At 40.1% G+C, this 14,671-nt stretch overlaps 2 protein-coding genes across 10 annotated transcripts in view; one reads left to right on the top strand and one right to left on the bottom strand.

The window, feature by feature from the left end:
• The window catches only part of ska2 (spindle and kinetochore associated complex subunit 2), a 42,928-nt gene extending 41,862 nt beyond the window's left edge, over positions 1-1,066 (bottom strand). The window contains exon 1 of one of the 3 annotated variants that reach the window (XM_088397794.1): positions 792-1,066. In XM_088397794.1, coding sequence (XP_088253920.1) covers positions 792-824 — 33 coding nt within the window. In that variant the 5' untranslated portion in view covers positions 825-1,066. The remainder of the gene's footprint in view (positions 1-791) is intronic. The other 2 variants (XM_088397792.1, XM_088397793.1) reach the window with 2 other exon arrangements.
• The window catches only part of LOC148385874 (uncharacterized), a 45,790-nt gene continuing 32,004 nt past the window's right edge, over positions 886-14,671 (top strand). For 3 of the 7 annotated variants that reach the window (XR_015862929.1, XR_015862927.1, XM_088397797.1), the window contains exons 1-3: positions 886-1,140; positions 7,416-7,475; positions 11,582-11,655. Coding sequence is in view for 2 of the 7 variants with exons in the window: in XM_088397797.1 (XP_088253923.1) it covers positions 996-1,140; positions 7,416-7,475; positions 11,582-11,655 (279 nt within the window). In the remaining 5 variants the exon portion in view is untranslated. The other 4 variants (XR_015862926.1, XM_088397795.1, XR_015862930.1 and 1 more) reach the window with 3 other exon arrangements.

Genomic DNA, 14,671 nt, shown 5'->3' with positions numbered 1-14,671 from the left:
GTGAACTGATTCTAAAGATTTGGTTCACTTATAAGAACTGGAATGCACATCACTATTCGGTAATCTTGTGATTCTCAACTGCAAATTCGTCACAAGCAACATGGACATTGTCGGACCGCAAAACTGTTCAAATCCTTAACAAACACGTGGAACGAAAGGCCTCGTTTACATTTTCAAGTGGCTGCATAAAATTGAAAACAGTAAAAAAAATAATATTTTTTAACAGGAGACAGCGGGATTTGAACCCTACACACAAAGTCATACAGAACCACTCAACAGCCCGATCACTTAACCACACCTACGATCAATTTACATGAATTGTGGCAAATTACATTATTTATAATTAAAAGCAATTTACCCAGCGAGGGTATGAGTTGATCTGGTGCCTAGTGTGTATACAAGCCCATCGTAACTGTCTCCTCCGAAGCAACTTGTCATGGTCGCGTTACCAGGCTTCACGACATCCACGCAGTTGGGCATTATACATTTATGACATGATCAACTTTGCAGATACATAAGGAAAGGTTCAAAACACTAAAGCAACGGTGTCACCAAAGTTATATTTTCGGCTTTGCGTATAAATGAGTGTGGAGAGGACAGAATTTCACAAATGATCGTCTGTCATGCGACGCACGAAGAGGAAGCGGGTGAGATACAGAACAAGTGTCGAAACGGTTTATACCATACAATGTTAACAAATAGATTCACTCAGAAATAAAGTGAAACCTGCGTAATATCCTAAGTGAATCATCAATGTTGAGTATACTTGATTACATTCTATTGTCACGTACCATGGCTTCCAAGTTCTTCACTGTCTCCTCCATGCTCTCTGCTGGATTCGCGGAAGGTCGGAAGTCGGAGTTTTCAGAGATACAACAAGGGAGGGTGCACGAGAACGCCCTTTTGTTGGTAGTTGGGCAATCGGAACATTTCTTTATATAAATTTAGGAAAGTTGTAGGTCAAAATATGTTACATTAAACGAGAACAATCAACCATGATTGTTGTTAACATTCGCCCCGGAAGCTTTGAGGTCGGAACTGGGCAAATTCGAGTTGGATTATTCCGATTTCCGACGTTACTCGAATGCAGCAGTGGGAAATACGTCTCGCTCACACCGGACGTGGAACGGCAGTGTGGAGGTATTTTTGGTGAAAACATTTTGTGTACTATTTTTTTTTACGTTTTGTGTCCGTGAAAAAGTTTTGTGTTCTTGCAAAAACGTTCTGTATACTGTTCGATTTGGTCCACAATTTGGGAAGCGCGCTATCCGCGCCTCATGGCAAAAGCCATAGCCAATCACCTGTTATCCAATTTACTCACCGCGTGCTCGTTTTATTTCTTCAGTTTTAGAAAGAGGCTAAGACACCGAAACAAACTTTAGACTAACACAGGTTGGTTGAGTTCAATCACAATTCTTGTTAAGAAAGCTCTGTTTTCAGGAAAGTACAATACAGCGCTGGGCCTTTCGTGTGACCATGCTCAAGAGCAGAAAGTATCCATTCAGAAAAGGAAACGTTCAAGGTTCTTTGGTCAGCTTATATTCAGTTGCACATGCCAGTGTAGGCTGAGTTTGATGGGTGATGAGTATTTGGGGTGGAGCAAGTTCGGAGGAGAGTTTGATTCCATGGGAGTGGGTGCTGGTTCGGTGAGAGCTGGTTCCGTGGGGTTGGGTGCTGACTATGGGTGATTCAGTGTGTGTGGGGGCTGTTTTCCATCCGGTCTTTCGACCTTGGCGATCGTCTTTGGCTGGGTTCTTGGTTGTTTTCCTCCTGCCGCTCTTCATCTGGCACCTCTACCGGTTTTATCTCCAGTGTCCTTCCTGTAAACCATTCTTGCACATTGCTGGATTTTGTCCACAATTTAGGGAGTGCGTTATCTGCGCCTCACGGCAAAAGCCATTGCCAATCACCTGTTATCCAATTTACTCACTGCGTGCTTGTTTGATTTCTTCAGATTTAGGAAAATGCTAAGACACTGAAGCACAAATTAGACTTACACAGGTTGGTTGAGTTCAATCACAATTCTTGTTCAGACAGCTCTGTTTTCAGGAAAGTACAATACAGCGCTGGGCCCTTCAAGAGCGGAAAGTCTCCATTCAGAAAAGGCAACGTTCAAGGTTCTTTGATCAGCTTATATTAAGTTGCGCATTGTGGGCCGAGATTGATGGGTGATGAGTCTTTGGGGTGGGGCAAGTTCACCATGGGAGTGGGTGCTGGTTATGGGTGATTCGGTGTGTGTGGGGGCTGTTGTCTTCCATCCCGTCTTTCGGCCTTGGCGATCATCTTTGGCCGAGTCCTTGGCTGGCTCCCTCTGGCACCTGCTGGTTTTATCTCCACGTGACCTTCCTGTGAACATTCTTCTCCAATCTTGGACATACACTGTCGTACCTCATTCTTTCAATTTTGTCATTTTGTACGAAATTATGTTAGCTTTTGGCTGTGACATCATTAATCTATTGCTGTTCTTTTGATACGTCATGTCTTTGCTTATTCTTAGTTTAATCATGCTTCCAACCGTATCTTTTCTTTGTTAGGCAAAATATTTCCCTCTGTGCAGAGTGTTCAGTAGTAATCAAAAACTGGCGTCTAGCATTAGTCAAAACATAAGATACAATCAAGTACTGAACGGTATAGACGACTCTGGCCGTGTCCATGATTTAGAGAAAAAACATCAGGCATGCATTACACAGTACCTTAAGAGTCATTAAGCTATTTAGGCAATATATCAAAAGTCATTTGTTATTTCAAAGTGCTCAGAAATATATATCAGATCATAAAGTTATAAAAACCTTTTTCATCACCACTTATCAAAAATGTCTATTTATGTCTTCTTTATTGATTTGGTGTGTAGGTATAATTATATGCTTAAAATGTTTCTTTTATTTATTTAATATGTGAATATACTTGTCTGCTTCTGTACTTTGTTCAATGAGGTTTGAGCATATCTGTTTTTGTAGCTAGGCAGGACTTTTTGTATTTCGACCTCATTTCTTCAACATACATCCACTTCGCTCACTGTCGCACACCGCCCATTCATCATTCTTTAAATTTTGGCATTTTGTATGGAATTATGTGAACTTTTGGCTGTGACATCATCAATTTGTTAACGTTCCCTGACTATGCAAAGTTCTTACTCACCACTTACTATGCATTTGTTTATTTGTTCTTTTGACACTATCTTTTGACACATATCTTTTCATTGTTAGGGAAAACTTGACTTGCCTTGACTTTATTCTTATTCAACTTCTTCTGCCTCTTTTTATTTATTTATTTATTTATTTATTTATTTATTTATTAGCTTAACTACTTCCACGTAATTCATCTGATTCACTTCATTCCACTTTTAACACATTCCAAATATTCATGCCAAATGTTCCAAATATTTACGGTTTTCGAGAAACTTACAAATTTTAAGCCAAAATTTCACCATTCATTTTTCATGGCACATTCAACATTTCTCATTTTCTTCCACATAATTCCTCCAATTCACCTTCTTTCACTTCCTAGATTAAAATTTCACATTTTCACTTTTAACACTGCGGTAAAATTTTGCAAAATTTCATTTTTCCCTTCTAATTTCTTTTAGTTTCTTTTTTCACTGACTCAACCCATTTCAACTTTTAATTGTTCATCTTATGCCTACCTATTCCAAAACATCCCACTTACCAAAAATGTAAAACGTTCTACTTTAAACTCGCGCCCAATCTTACAAAATTCTTTCTATATTTTCATACATTTTCTAACCAATTCAACACGTTCCAAATATAAACAATCTTGTAGCATTCCCCGAATTTTTATTCAGCCTCTTCGCCTTCACACGCAATTTCTACAGGAATGACAAATTCTAGTTATCATTGTTAATCCTCCGTGATCCTCGTAAAGACAAGCCGCACCAATAATGGATCGATGGATGGATTGTTAATCTTAACCCTACTGCATTCTTTTTGAATTAAGTAGTGCCCTGTATTACTATTTTGCTGACTATCCAGAATTCCAAATTTCTTATGGCCCCTCACCCTTCAAGCTCAAATATGCATCCTATAAATCAGTCGCAATTGATGTGTAGTTAAATTTTGTCGTTTTGATAAAAGTCAATTAAGTTTAGCAATTCAGCCTCTTGTTGCCCGAATCCAAATGTTCACTGGTCCAATTATAAAATTTAATTATTTCAATTAGATTCATCATGTCTTCGAAATGCTATGTTACATATAAAAATTTCATGATTCAAATGATTTAATTTCTATCGATCAATGTCCACTTTGCAAAGTTTCTGATCACGCTGTCATGATTTGTTATTATTAGTGTATCTTCACTGTCCATATCTATGTATTTTGTTTTTTTACCCTCGTTTTAGTGTCTATAAGCAGCTTTATTATTCCCTCTTTTATCAAAACTCCTCAGTTATGTCGGCCCCAGCACCCAAACACGGTTCCATCCCTTTTGTCCCATACTCCACCAACTTTGTAATGCTTCAGCAGTCTTTAACAATGTGTGCAGTTTGACTTCATGTGACTCGTGCAAGTCTTTAGCAGCCTCTCCTCTTAGATTCTCATGATGATGATTCAGGGCTGGACCGTCCGCCACTCTCAAATGCGTCCATCTTGTCTTTGTTCTTTCTGTCCATTTTCTTTTTTCACCAACTGTATGGTTCTTGTCCTGTGAAGAGCTGTGCATGACCCCTTCAAGCATGATAATAGTTCCTGTTGTTCTCCCAAGGGTCAAAGGTGTCTCATGACCAGGGACAGTTCTCTGTTGATTTTGAGACAGCCAGTGGAGTAAGAAGACTCAGTTCAGGAATTGTGCCACGCGCTAGGGCAGAACACACTGGGACACAAATTTTACAGAACGTGTTATCTGTCTTCCTGTGTAGCATTTGTTTATTACCCCCAAATCCTCCTATTAACATTTTGTATCCTATCAGTTGCGCACACTCATCATCAAGCCGCCCTTATCAAATGCTTTTTTTTTTTTTTTTGAGTAATCCATCCACCCTACCCATTAACATAGTTAAAATCCTCTTTCTTCAAAGTTGTTACACAACTTTTCAATAATAGTTTAGAACATGCAAATTCAAATATTCAACCTGCATTTTTCATGGACAGAATTTCTAGGCGCAGCCGAGGCATTGAGGGGGTCCGGTTTGGGGACCTCAGCATCGCGTCTCTGCTTTTTGCAGATGACATGGTGCTGTTGCCTTCTTCAGGCCGTGATCTCCAGCTCTCAAAAGTCAAAGTCAAAGTCAGCTTTATTGTCAATTTCTCCACATGCCAAAGACACACAAAGAAACCGAAATTTCGTTCCCCCCTATCCCACGGTGACAAGACATGGCTCACAACAGGTAAACAAGTATAACAAAAGCGTGCTGAATAAATAATGAATAAATAACAAAACAATAAATAAATAAATAAGAGGAGCAGGAAAAAAAAAAAAAAAAAGGAGCAAGTGCGCGTACAGCAGACATTCCCGAAAATAGCGCAACAGTGCCGCACGCTACGCAGAAGGGGGTAGCGAGTTCAGGGCCCTAACAGCCTGGAGAAAGAAGCTGTTGGCGAGTCTGGTGGTGCGGGAGCGCAGGCTCCTGTACCTCTTCCCGGAGGGCAGAAGGTCAAACAAAGAGTGAGCCGGGTGACTCACATCTCTGGCAATCGAGGTCGCCTTGCGGGCGAGATGGGAGGTGTAAATGTCCTTCAGGGAGGGGAGCGAAGCACCAATAATCTTACCAGCCGTATTCACTATGCGTTGCAGGGCCTTCAAGTTCTGTTCAGTGCAGTTACCACCCCAGACAGCGATGCAACTGGTGAGGACGCTCTCAATGGTGCCACGGTAGAATGTAGACAGGACTGCCTGAGGAGCACATGCACGCCTGAGCTTCCGCAGGAAGTACAGGCGGCGCTGAGCTTTCTTTGCCAGTGACGAGGTGTTTGCGGACCAGGAGAGGTCCTCACTGATGTGCAGCCCCAGGAACTTGGTGCAGCTCACCCTCTCCACCACAGCACCGTCGATGATCAGCGGCAGGTGTGTTGTGTGACCCTTCCGGAAGTCAACAATGATTTCCTTGGTCTTATTGACGTTCAGCAGGAGGTTGTTGTCCCTGCACCACGTGGTCAGAAGGTCAACTTCCGACCTGTACTGACTCTCGTCACCCTTCGTGATGAGACCCACCAGAGTCGTGTCGTCAGCAAACTTCACTATGCGGTTGTCGCTGTAGGTCGCAGTGCAGTCATGCGTCAGCAGGGTGAAGAGCAATGGACTGAGCACGCAGCCCTGGGGGGCCCCCGTGCTCAGCGTGATGCTGGCGGAGATTTTGTCACCAACAAAACAGCGTTCTCTCGCTGGAACGGTTCGCAGCCAAGTGTGAAGCGGTCAGGATGAGGGTCAGCACCTCCAAATCAGAGTCCATGGTCCTCGATCGGAAAAGGGTGGAATGCCCTCTTCCGGATTGGGATGAGATCCTGCCCCAAGTGGAGGAGTCTAGGTATCTTGGGGTCTTGTTCACGAGTGAGGGAAGGATGGAGCGTGAGATCGACAGGCGGATCGGTGCAGCGTCGGCAGTAATGCGGACTCTGTACCGGTCCGTTGTGGTAAAGAGAGAGCTGTACCAAAAGACAAAGCTCTCAATTTACCGGTCAATTTACGCTCCTACCCTCACCTATGGTCACGAGCTATGGGTCGTGACCGAAAGAACGAGATTCCGGATACAAGCGGCCGAAATGAGTTTTCTCCGCAGGATGTCCGGGCCCTCCATTAGAGATAGGGTGAGAAGCTCGGTCATCCGGGAGAGACTCGGAGTAGAGTCGCTACTCCTCCACCTTGAGAGGAGCCAGATGAGGTGGCTCGGGCATCTCATCCGGATGCCTCCTGAACGCTTCCCTGGGGAGGTGTTCCGGGCATGTCCCACCGGTAGTAGACCCCGGGGATGACCCAGGACGCGCTGGAGAGACTATGTCTCTCAGCTGGCCTGGGAACGCCTTGGGGTCCCCCGGGATGAGCTGGATGAAGTGGCTGGGGAGAGGGAAGTCCTTCCTGAAGCTGCTGCGACCCGGATGAATGGATGAATCAGTGTTTTTTAACACTTTTGGATGTTATGGTCTCTTTTATTCATGAAATGTTACAAAAAAACTGTAGGGGGATATAATTGCTTTCAACTGGGATGTAATCCACTCTTAATTCATATCATAATTTCTCTTCATGATTTGTAATATACAAGGTAGAAAGCAGTGTCGGATTAGTGGCAAGGGTTTGAGGACTTGCACAAACAAGACAGTGGAAAGGTTTGAATACACATACAAGCTTAAGATATACCCATATATTGGAACAGACAACAGTGGACTTTAACAATTTATTGGTGCAGTTTTATTTCTTATCTCCTGTTGAAGACTCTTCACTAATGACAATGGCACTGTTCAATATGCAAGGTAGTGGCTGCCAGGGCAAGATGGCCTTCCAAAAGACTGCCTCCTATGACATCGTCAAAGGTAAATTTAAAAAAATAAACATTTCAATTGTTAGTTGAGGACCGTGCCATTGTAACACCTTTTTGTTTTTGACAGTGCTTACAGTAATTTAGATAATGGACCAGTTCTAAGTTCGACTATATTTGTAGTGGTGATAGAATAAGTAAAATAAATGACCACAGACCAAGGTTTGAATTGAACTGCCGGCTTATTTTAGTAGAGAAAATAGTTGACATACAATTTACAAACAATTGACATACAATTTACATTTAAACTCAACATTAGTTGAAGAAAATAATTTCCCTTTCAGTTAAACTTTTCAGTTTAAGGAATTTTAGTTTCAGCCCGGGTTGTTTTATTAATTCTAAGGTTCAATCTGTTTAGTTACCACCTGAGGATGGACACATGATTAAAATCTTAATGCTTTTGATTTGGCAAAAAATAAACAAAAAGAACCTTCTTGTCGATGTTGAGCCAGGTGAAGAAACCTTTTCCATCGACAAACTGAAGCCCAAAGTACCAAATCTCAGGAAGTGAGGAGGAAAGCACCCGGAGAACCGGCTGGAAGTGCTGTGGAGGCTCGGCGGGCCGCGTAAAACGCTTAGCCGAGGCTCTGGAAGCCTCGTTCGGCTTTTTTAACTACAAACATTTCATGCAAATACACAGTTATAAAATAAATTTCATTGTCCCAATTGTCTTTATTTTTTAAATGACAAAATAACCAAATATAAGCCACTCAGGCAGATGTGAACAACTCTAAAAAGTATAGTCGCATTTTGGGGGCAATTTATTCGACAAAATCCCACACCAAAAACAGTCATGAACGAGCAACAACAGGTTAAACGATAGCAACAACAGGCTAAATGATAGGTATGTTAACGTGACAAACACAAACAAAGAGCTGAGAACGGGCCTGACGTAACATATAGAGTGATTAAGGACAACTATTACATGAATAACATGTTTATAAAACCATCGGTGTCACTCCAATTCATTCAATAGCAACAACAGGCTAAACGATAGGTATGCTAACGTGACAAACACAAACAAAGAGCTGAGAACGGGCCTGACGTAACATATAGAGTGATTAAGGACAACTATTACATGAATAACATGTTTATAAAACCATCGGTGTCACTCCAATTCATTAAATCCATCGATCGTTCTTTGTCAACAATGGGTGCGCACGGCTGAGGGCGCTTGCACTTCAAAATATTCCACAGGCTCATATAACGATAAATAAACTATATTTCAAATAACTATAATACAAGCCAATAATATTATCAAACCATCCGTGCACTTTAATTCCATTAAATCCATCGATCAAATTCCTCGTCCTTTGTCAACATCGCCGCGCGTGCGCCCTGACGTCAGCCTCGTCTTTATTCCACAGATCTACTATATAACTATATTGTAGCGTTAACAAAGTACAAGGATAGACGTGGGTTTGGTAAACGGCTCTTTATTAAACAAAACAAACTTCCAAGCGTGTGGCGGCGTGGACTTCCAGACAGACCGGGCGTGCGTAATGGCCATGTCCGAGCCCTGCGCACCGTTCGCGGACAGCCACTCGGCCGAGCGCCGGCCCCCAACTCAGTAGAGTAGGACCGGGCGTGCGTAAAAGCCACAATAGTTTTTCAAATCTTCTATGTCACTCCAAATCTTCTGCGTAGCATGCGGCACTGTTGCGCTATTTTCGGGAATGTCTGCTGTACGCGCACTTGCTCCTTTTTTTTTCTGCTCCTCTTATTTATTTATTGTTGTGTTATTTATTCATTATTTATTCAGCACGCTTTTGTTGTACTTGTTTACTTGTTTGTCTGTTGTGAGCCATGTCTTGTCACCGTGGGATAGGGGGGAACGAAATTTCGGTTTCTTTGTGTGTCTTTGGCATGTGGAGAAATTGACAATAAAGCTGACTTTGACTTTGACTTTGAAATCCTTAATTCCTTCAAACTCTTTGTCCTCCGTGTCACTTAGAAATGATCACCACTAATGATGCCGGTAGTCCTTATGTGGGCACGTTTGTATGTAAACAACCGCCGCGCCGCGCTACTAACGTCACTTGAAATAGTAATCCATTGGTACATCACGGTTCTCCAAACTTTCTTTCTGCTGCTCGATTACTGTTTTCAGCTGCATATTTTACAACTTGAAGTTTGTAACCTGCAAAATATGAGTTTCTCTTTGGTGCCATTTTTCTTAAGCCCACCCAGTTGATGAATCACGGCCAACGGTGAAATTTAGAGCGCCCTCATCATGTTTCGTCTGAAAATATAATTTTTTTGGGTTGTTTTATCAAAGTCAAAGTCTGCTTTATCGTCGATTTTTTTTTTTTTTTTTATATACTAAGACACACAAAGAGATTGAAATTACGTTTCCACTATCCCTCGGTGAGATAGTACACATATGCATACAAGCAACACAAAAAAAACCAAGAAGGCACAAACAATGAATAAATAAGAGTGTTGAATAAATGATAAATAAACAAATAATAATAAATAATAATAATAAATATAAGAGGAGCAAAAATGGAGCAAGTGTACATACAGCAGACAGTGGACTTGGATATGGTGCTTTAAAGTGTTAATTGCTTTATTTGATATTTTCTCTATTTTTTATGTTTTGAATATGTTCAAGATAAAGATATAAAAGCGTGTGAAGTGATCAACTATACTAAAAATAACATGGGAAGTGGTCAACTGTACTTGTAAGTGATGTCTTAATGATCAAGTAAAAATTTGTGAAAAAAAACATATATAAGTCGCTCCTGAGTATAAGTCGCCCCCCCCACCCAAACTATGAAAAAAAACGCGACTTATAGTCCGGAAATTACGGTAGATGTTTTAATGGTTTCAAGATTGTTTCACAAACTGAAACCTTGGCTTGAAACACACTTTTTTCATTTGTTTTTGCTCTATGTTCTGGTTTGGTTTGCAAAACAGATTCTAACAGGAACATATTTTTTCTATTCGATCAAATGTTTCATACATGATTTTAAGGAGGTTATATTTATGTGATTTTGTTTATTGTGGCAAGTGTAACACACTTAGTACAACATCATTTGACCTTTTGTTTTACATGACTTGTCAAAAAGGGAAGCGGGTTGAAGCAATTCTGCTTACTTAGTCCGGTCCCGATTACAACCAAGGTTTCACTGCCTGACACACAATCCCCATTACTACAGTAAAACTTATAATACTAAAATAATCATTAAAAGAGAGAAACAAAAGAAAACAAAATTTGACCAGAATATCATATGATTTGAATACAGAAATAACGAATAAAGTGGAAGTTAGAATATGATTTGAATACAGCAATGATTTGAATACAGCAATAACAAATAAAGTGGAAGTTTGAATATAAGTTGAATACAGCATAAAACTTGAAGTTTGCATAATAATTGCGGCCGTCACTCAGACCTGATTTGTGGAGAAAGCCAAACGCATCGTCCCATCTCTTCCTTCTTTTTCTACCTGTTAATACAGGTCAGAATATCAGATCTGGTTCAACTACCTCGGTTTACGATCTTGTTTGACTCGAGACTCCAATACCGTTTTAGCTCTGATGTGTAAACTCGTGGTAGAGAGTTTCCTCTTGTTTCTCTCCATGCCGGTTGTGTCGAGGTCGTTTCTGTTACGCGCATTTGAACGTCTGTGGTACTCTGAGTAGTCTCTCTCTCTCTTTCTTTTTTTGACATACCAACATAGAACAAAGGTCACAAGGCATCTCACCGATCTGCAATTATTGCAGGGGAAAAAGTTTGAGGCAATCAGCACCATTAATATAAGACATTTGTTGTCAAAAATGACACTTTTAAAGTGTGAATGACACTTTTTGAGGTGAAGTAGTTTTGTGATGTAATCACAATATGTTATGGAGTTAAGTTAATTCAGGGAGCGTTTTCATTTGTATAGGGAAATGAATAGTTTGTTTGAGAGGTTGAAGGTGGTGACATACAGATAATTGTTGATTATGTGATATTACATAGACATTGTGTATATGAACAGAAATGTACTGAGATGGTTGGCTATATGTGGTGTGTTTAATAAAACAAGCAGATATGATATGTGGAGAAAAGTCAAATGCATTGTCACATCTCTTCCTTCTTTTTCCTCCTAATACAGGTACACCTACTGTTATGGTAGTGCACCTCGCTGGACCCGTAACATTCTCTCACTCGGTCGCTGCAGCTTCGAGAGTAAGGATCAATTCTCTATCACCGTATATTTTACGAAATGAACTCTGTCAAATCGTGCACTTATCTAATGTAAGTGACCGGCTCTCTGTTTGAAGGGTAAAATTCTGTACTTTAGCCCCTCTGCTGTAACGTAGTATGTAGGGGAGACGAGAATTTATTTAAACCGGTTCGAAAAGAGGATTCATTCCGAGTCTAACCTCTGTTCAGGTAACTAATCTATTGCTAGATCAATTCTGTCTTTTCCGGACGCCAGTCCCGTTGAAATCAAAAAGATCCCGGTGTTGAGTAACTACTTTGTCGAGACCCGGGATCACCTTGATCACGGCCGTTCATAGCGGCTCTCTCTCCCTAAAGATTTGGGGCTTTTCTTAACCGCTCGGAATAGTTTAGCTGTCTTTGTTAAGACTGCGGGAACTCGTTTATTTACACTAGCGTACACTCACACTAGCTGAGCTTAAGTTAACTGTTTCGAACCAGATCTGACACTCCTTGATGTCAGGATTAAAGCTGTCCACTTAAAAAAGAACTCAATGGTTTACAGTATGACTATGATAGAGAAAGCAAAGAGATATAGAGTTTATAAGATTAACATACCCCCCCTATTTAAATTGAATGGTTAAGAAACAGAATTCAGGTGAAAAAGATTAAATAGGAAATAATAAAAAATCAAAATTAAATGAATAAAAGAATAAATGTCAGCAATTAGTCTTAAACCTAACGAGTTCAAATAATCTTTAATCGAAATTAAATGATTAGGGAATCAGCATTCAAATGAAAAAGATTAAATAGCAAATCATAAAAAAAATCGAAATTAAATGATCAAACATTAGCAGTTAGTCTTTAAGCCTAACACGTTTAAATAATTTTTAATCGAAATTAAATGATTAGGGAATCAGCATTCACATGAAAAAGATTAAATAGCAAATCATAAAAAATCGAAATAAAATGAATAAATGTCAGCAGTTAGTCTTAAACCTAATGCGTATACATAATCTTTAATTGAAATTAAATGATTAGGGAATCAGCATTCAGATGTAAAAGATTAAATAGGAAATCATAAAAAATCGAAATTAAATGATCAAATGTCAGCAGTTAGTCTCTAAACCTAACACATTTAAATAATCTTTAATCGAAATTATATGATTAGGGAATCAGCATTCAAATGAAAAAGATTAACTAGGAAATAATAAAAAAATCGAAATTAAATGAATAAATGTCAATAGTTAGTCTTAAGCCTAAAGCATTTAAATAATATTTAATCAAAATTAAATGATTAGGGAATCAGCATTCAAATGAAAAATATTAAATAGTAAATCCTAAAAAAATCCAAATTGAATGATCAAATGTCAGCAGCTAGTCTTTAAAGGGCTAGAGACATCCCTTTTTTTTCAATTAGAACGTAATTTGATAGAATGTATAAAGTGAACACATTTGCCGCATTAAAAATTAAAAATGAAATGAAATGCCAGTTTATTGATCGGGTCCCGCACGAAGCCAAACTGGCGGCGCCATTACTGTGACGTCACAAGTTGTACATCTGGATGTCAACAAACCCAAACAACATGGCAGATGATAGCGACAGCTCCGTTTCTAGCGGCAATATTAGCATCATTTTATCCTATTCAGAAACCTCTTTTGACGCAGAATATGATGAATCTAGCAGTTCACTTGGGCTGAGCTGAGCACATTTTCTGAATTGTGCCCCTCCGGTCACTCTGGTTAGGTTGGCATAGTAAAAAGTGCTCTTGGGGGCTTTAGAGTGCCGAGTTGATCTCGGCACATGAAGACATGACCAGCTGCAACATTTGGTTTAGGTTTTATAAGCATTTTTAATTTTATTGCTTAAATCGCATTTTCTCGACGAGCTGAGCACGTTTTCTGAATTGTGCCTCTCCCGTCACTGTGGTTAGGTTGGCATAGTAAAAAGAGTAGAGTGCCGAGTTGACCACTGCGCATGGAGAAATGAACATCTGCAGCGTTTGGTTTAGGTTTTAGGCGCATTTTTAATTATATTTCTTAAATCGCTTTTTTTCGACGAGCTGAGCACGTTTTCTGAATTGTGCCCCTCCCGTCACGCTTCGACATACTTTTCAAAGTCAAAGTCTCCTTTATTGTCAATTCCTCCGCATGTCAAGACACACAAAGAGATCGAAATTACGTTTCTCACTATCCCAGGGTGACAAGACAGAGTTCACAACGCACATACAATTAAACAACAAAGGAAAATTAAAACAAGAAGATGAACAATAAGAGTGATAGCACGCTAGCCGTTCCCGATGCACAGCAGAGTCCGGAAAGATGACAGTCAACCAGGCCACTGTGAACACGAGCACACAGCAGGCACGCACTGTCCGGTTCGTGGATCCTATCAGGCGAACTCAACCCATCTTGTCGTCCCGCGAACGAACGTACGCCAGGATAATGGAAGGCACGGCTAGGCGAGCTGGGTTGGCCGCAAACCTGGCCCGACGTCTCCGCGCTGGCCCCTCTTCTCTTTTTGTTTACATTCACTGAGACTAAACGCGTACAACTTGAGACATCATGAGACGTCACTTCCGGCTGGCGGCTCGGTGCAGTCAAACTCGTCTGCGCGGCAAATTTAAATTATATTTTTCAGAGCAACAGCTTCCTTTTCGTTGTTTCGAGCGTCAATTTATATTTATAAGCCCATAAGCTAACTAAAACCGATTTATACATATACCGGTGTCTCTAGCCCTTTAAGCCTAACGCGTTTAAATAATCTTTAATCAAAATTAAATGATTAGGGAATCAGCATTCAAATGAAAGATTAAATAGGTCATTAAAAATGAAATTAAATGATTAAATATCAGCATTTATTATAGAAAATGAACAAGCAATACAAGTCTTAATTATTCAAACAAACAAGAATGATTTCACTAACCAAACGCATGGCCTCAATATTGTTTGTTCTCAAAGTTCTCTCAATTGTGAAGCTCAAAAAGTGTATAAAAAAGAGGAAAATAGCTTAAGAAATAAAAGGCTATTTGATGGAACT

Source organism: Syngnathus floridae, chromosome 15 (assembly GCF_059516105.1).
Source record: "Syngnathus floridae isolate MCC-2025c chromosome 15, RoL_Sflo_1.0, whole genome shotgun sequence".
NCBI lineage: Eukaryota > Metazoa > Chordata > Actinopteri > Syngnathiformes > Syngnathidae > Syngnathus > Syngnathus floridae.
Note: the sequence above shows the minus strand (reverse complement) of the source record. Positions and strands in the feature narration are given on the sequence as shown.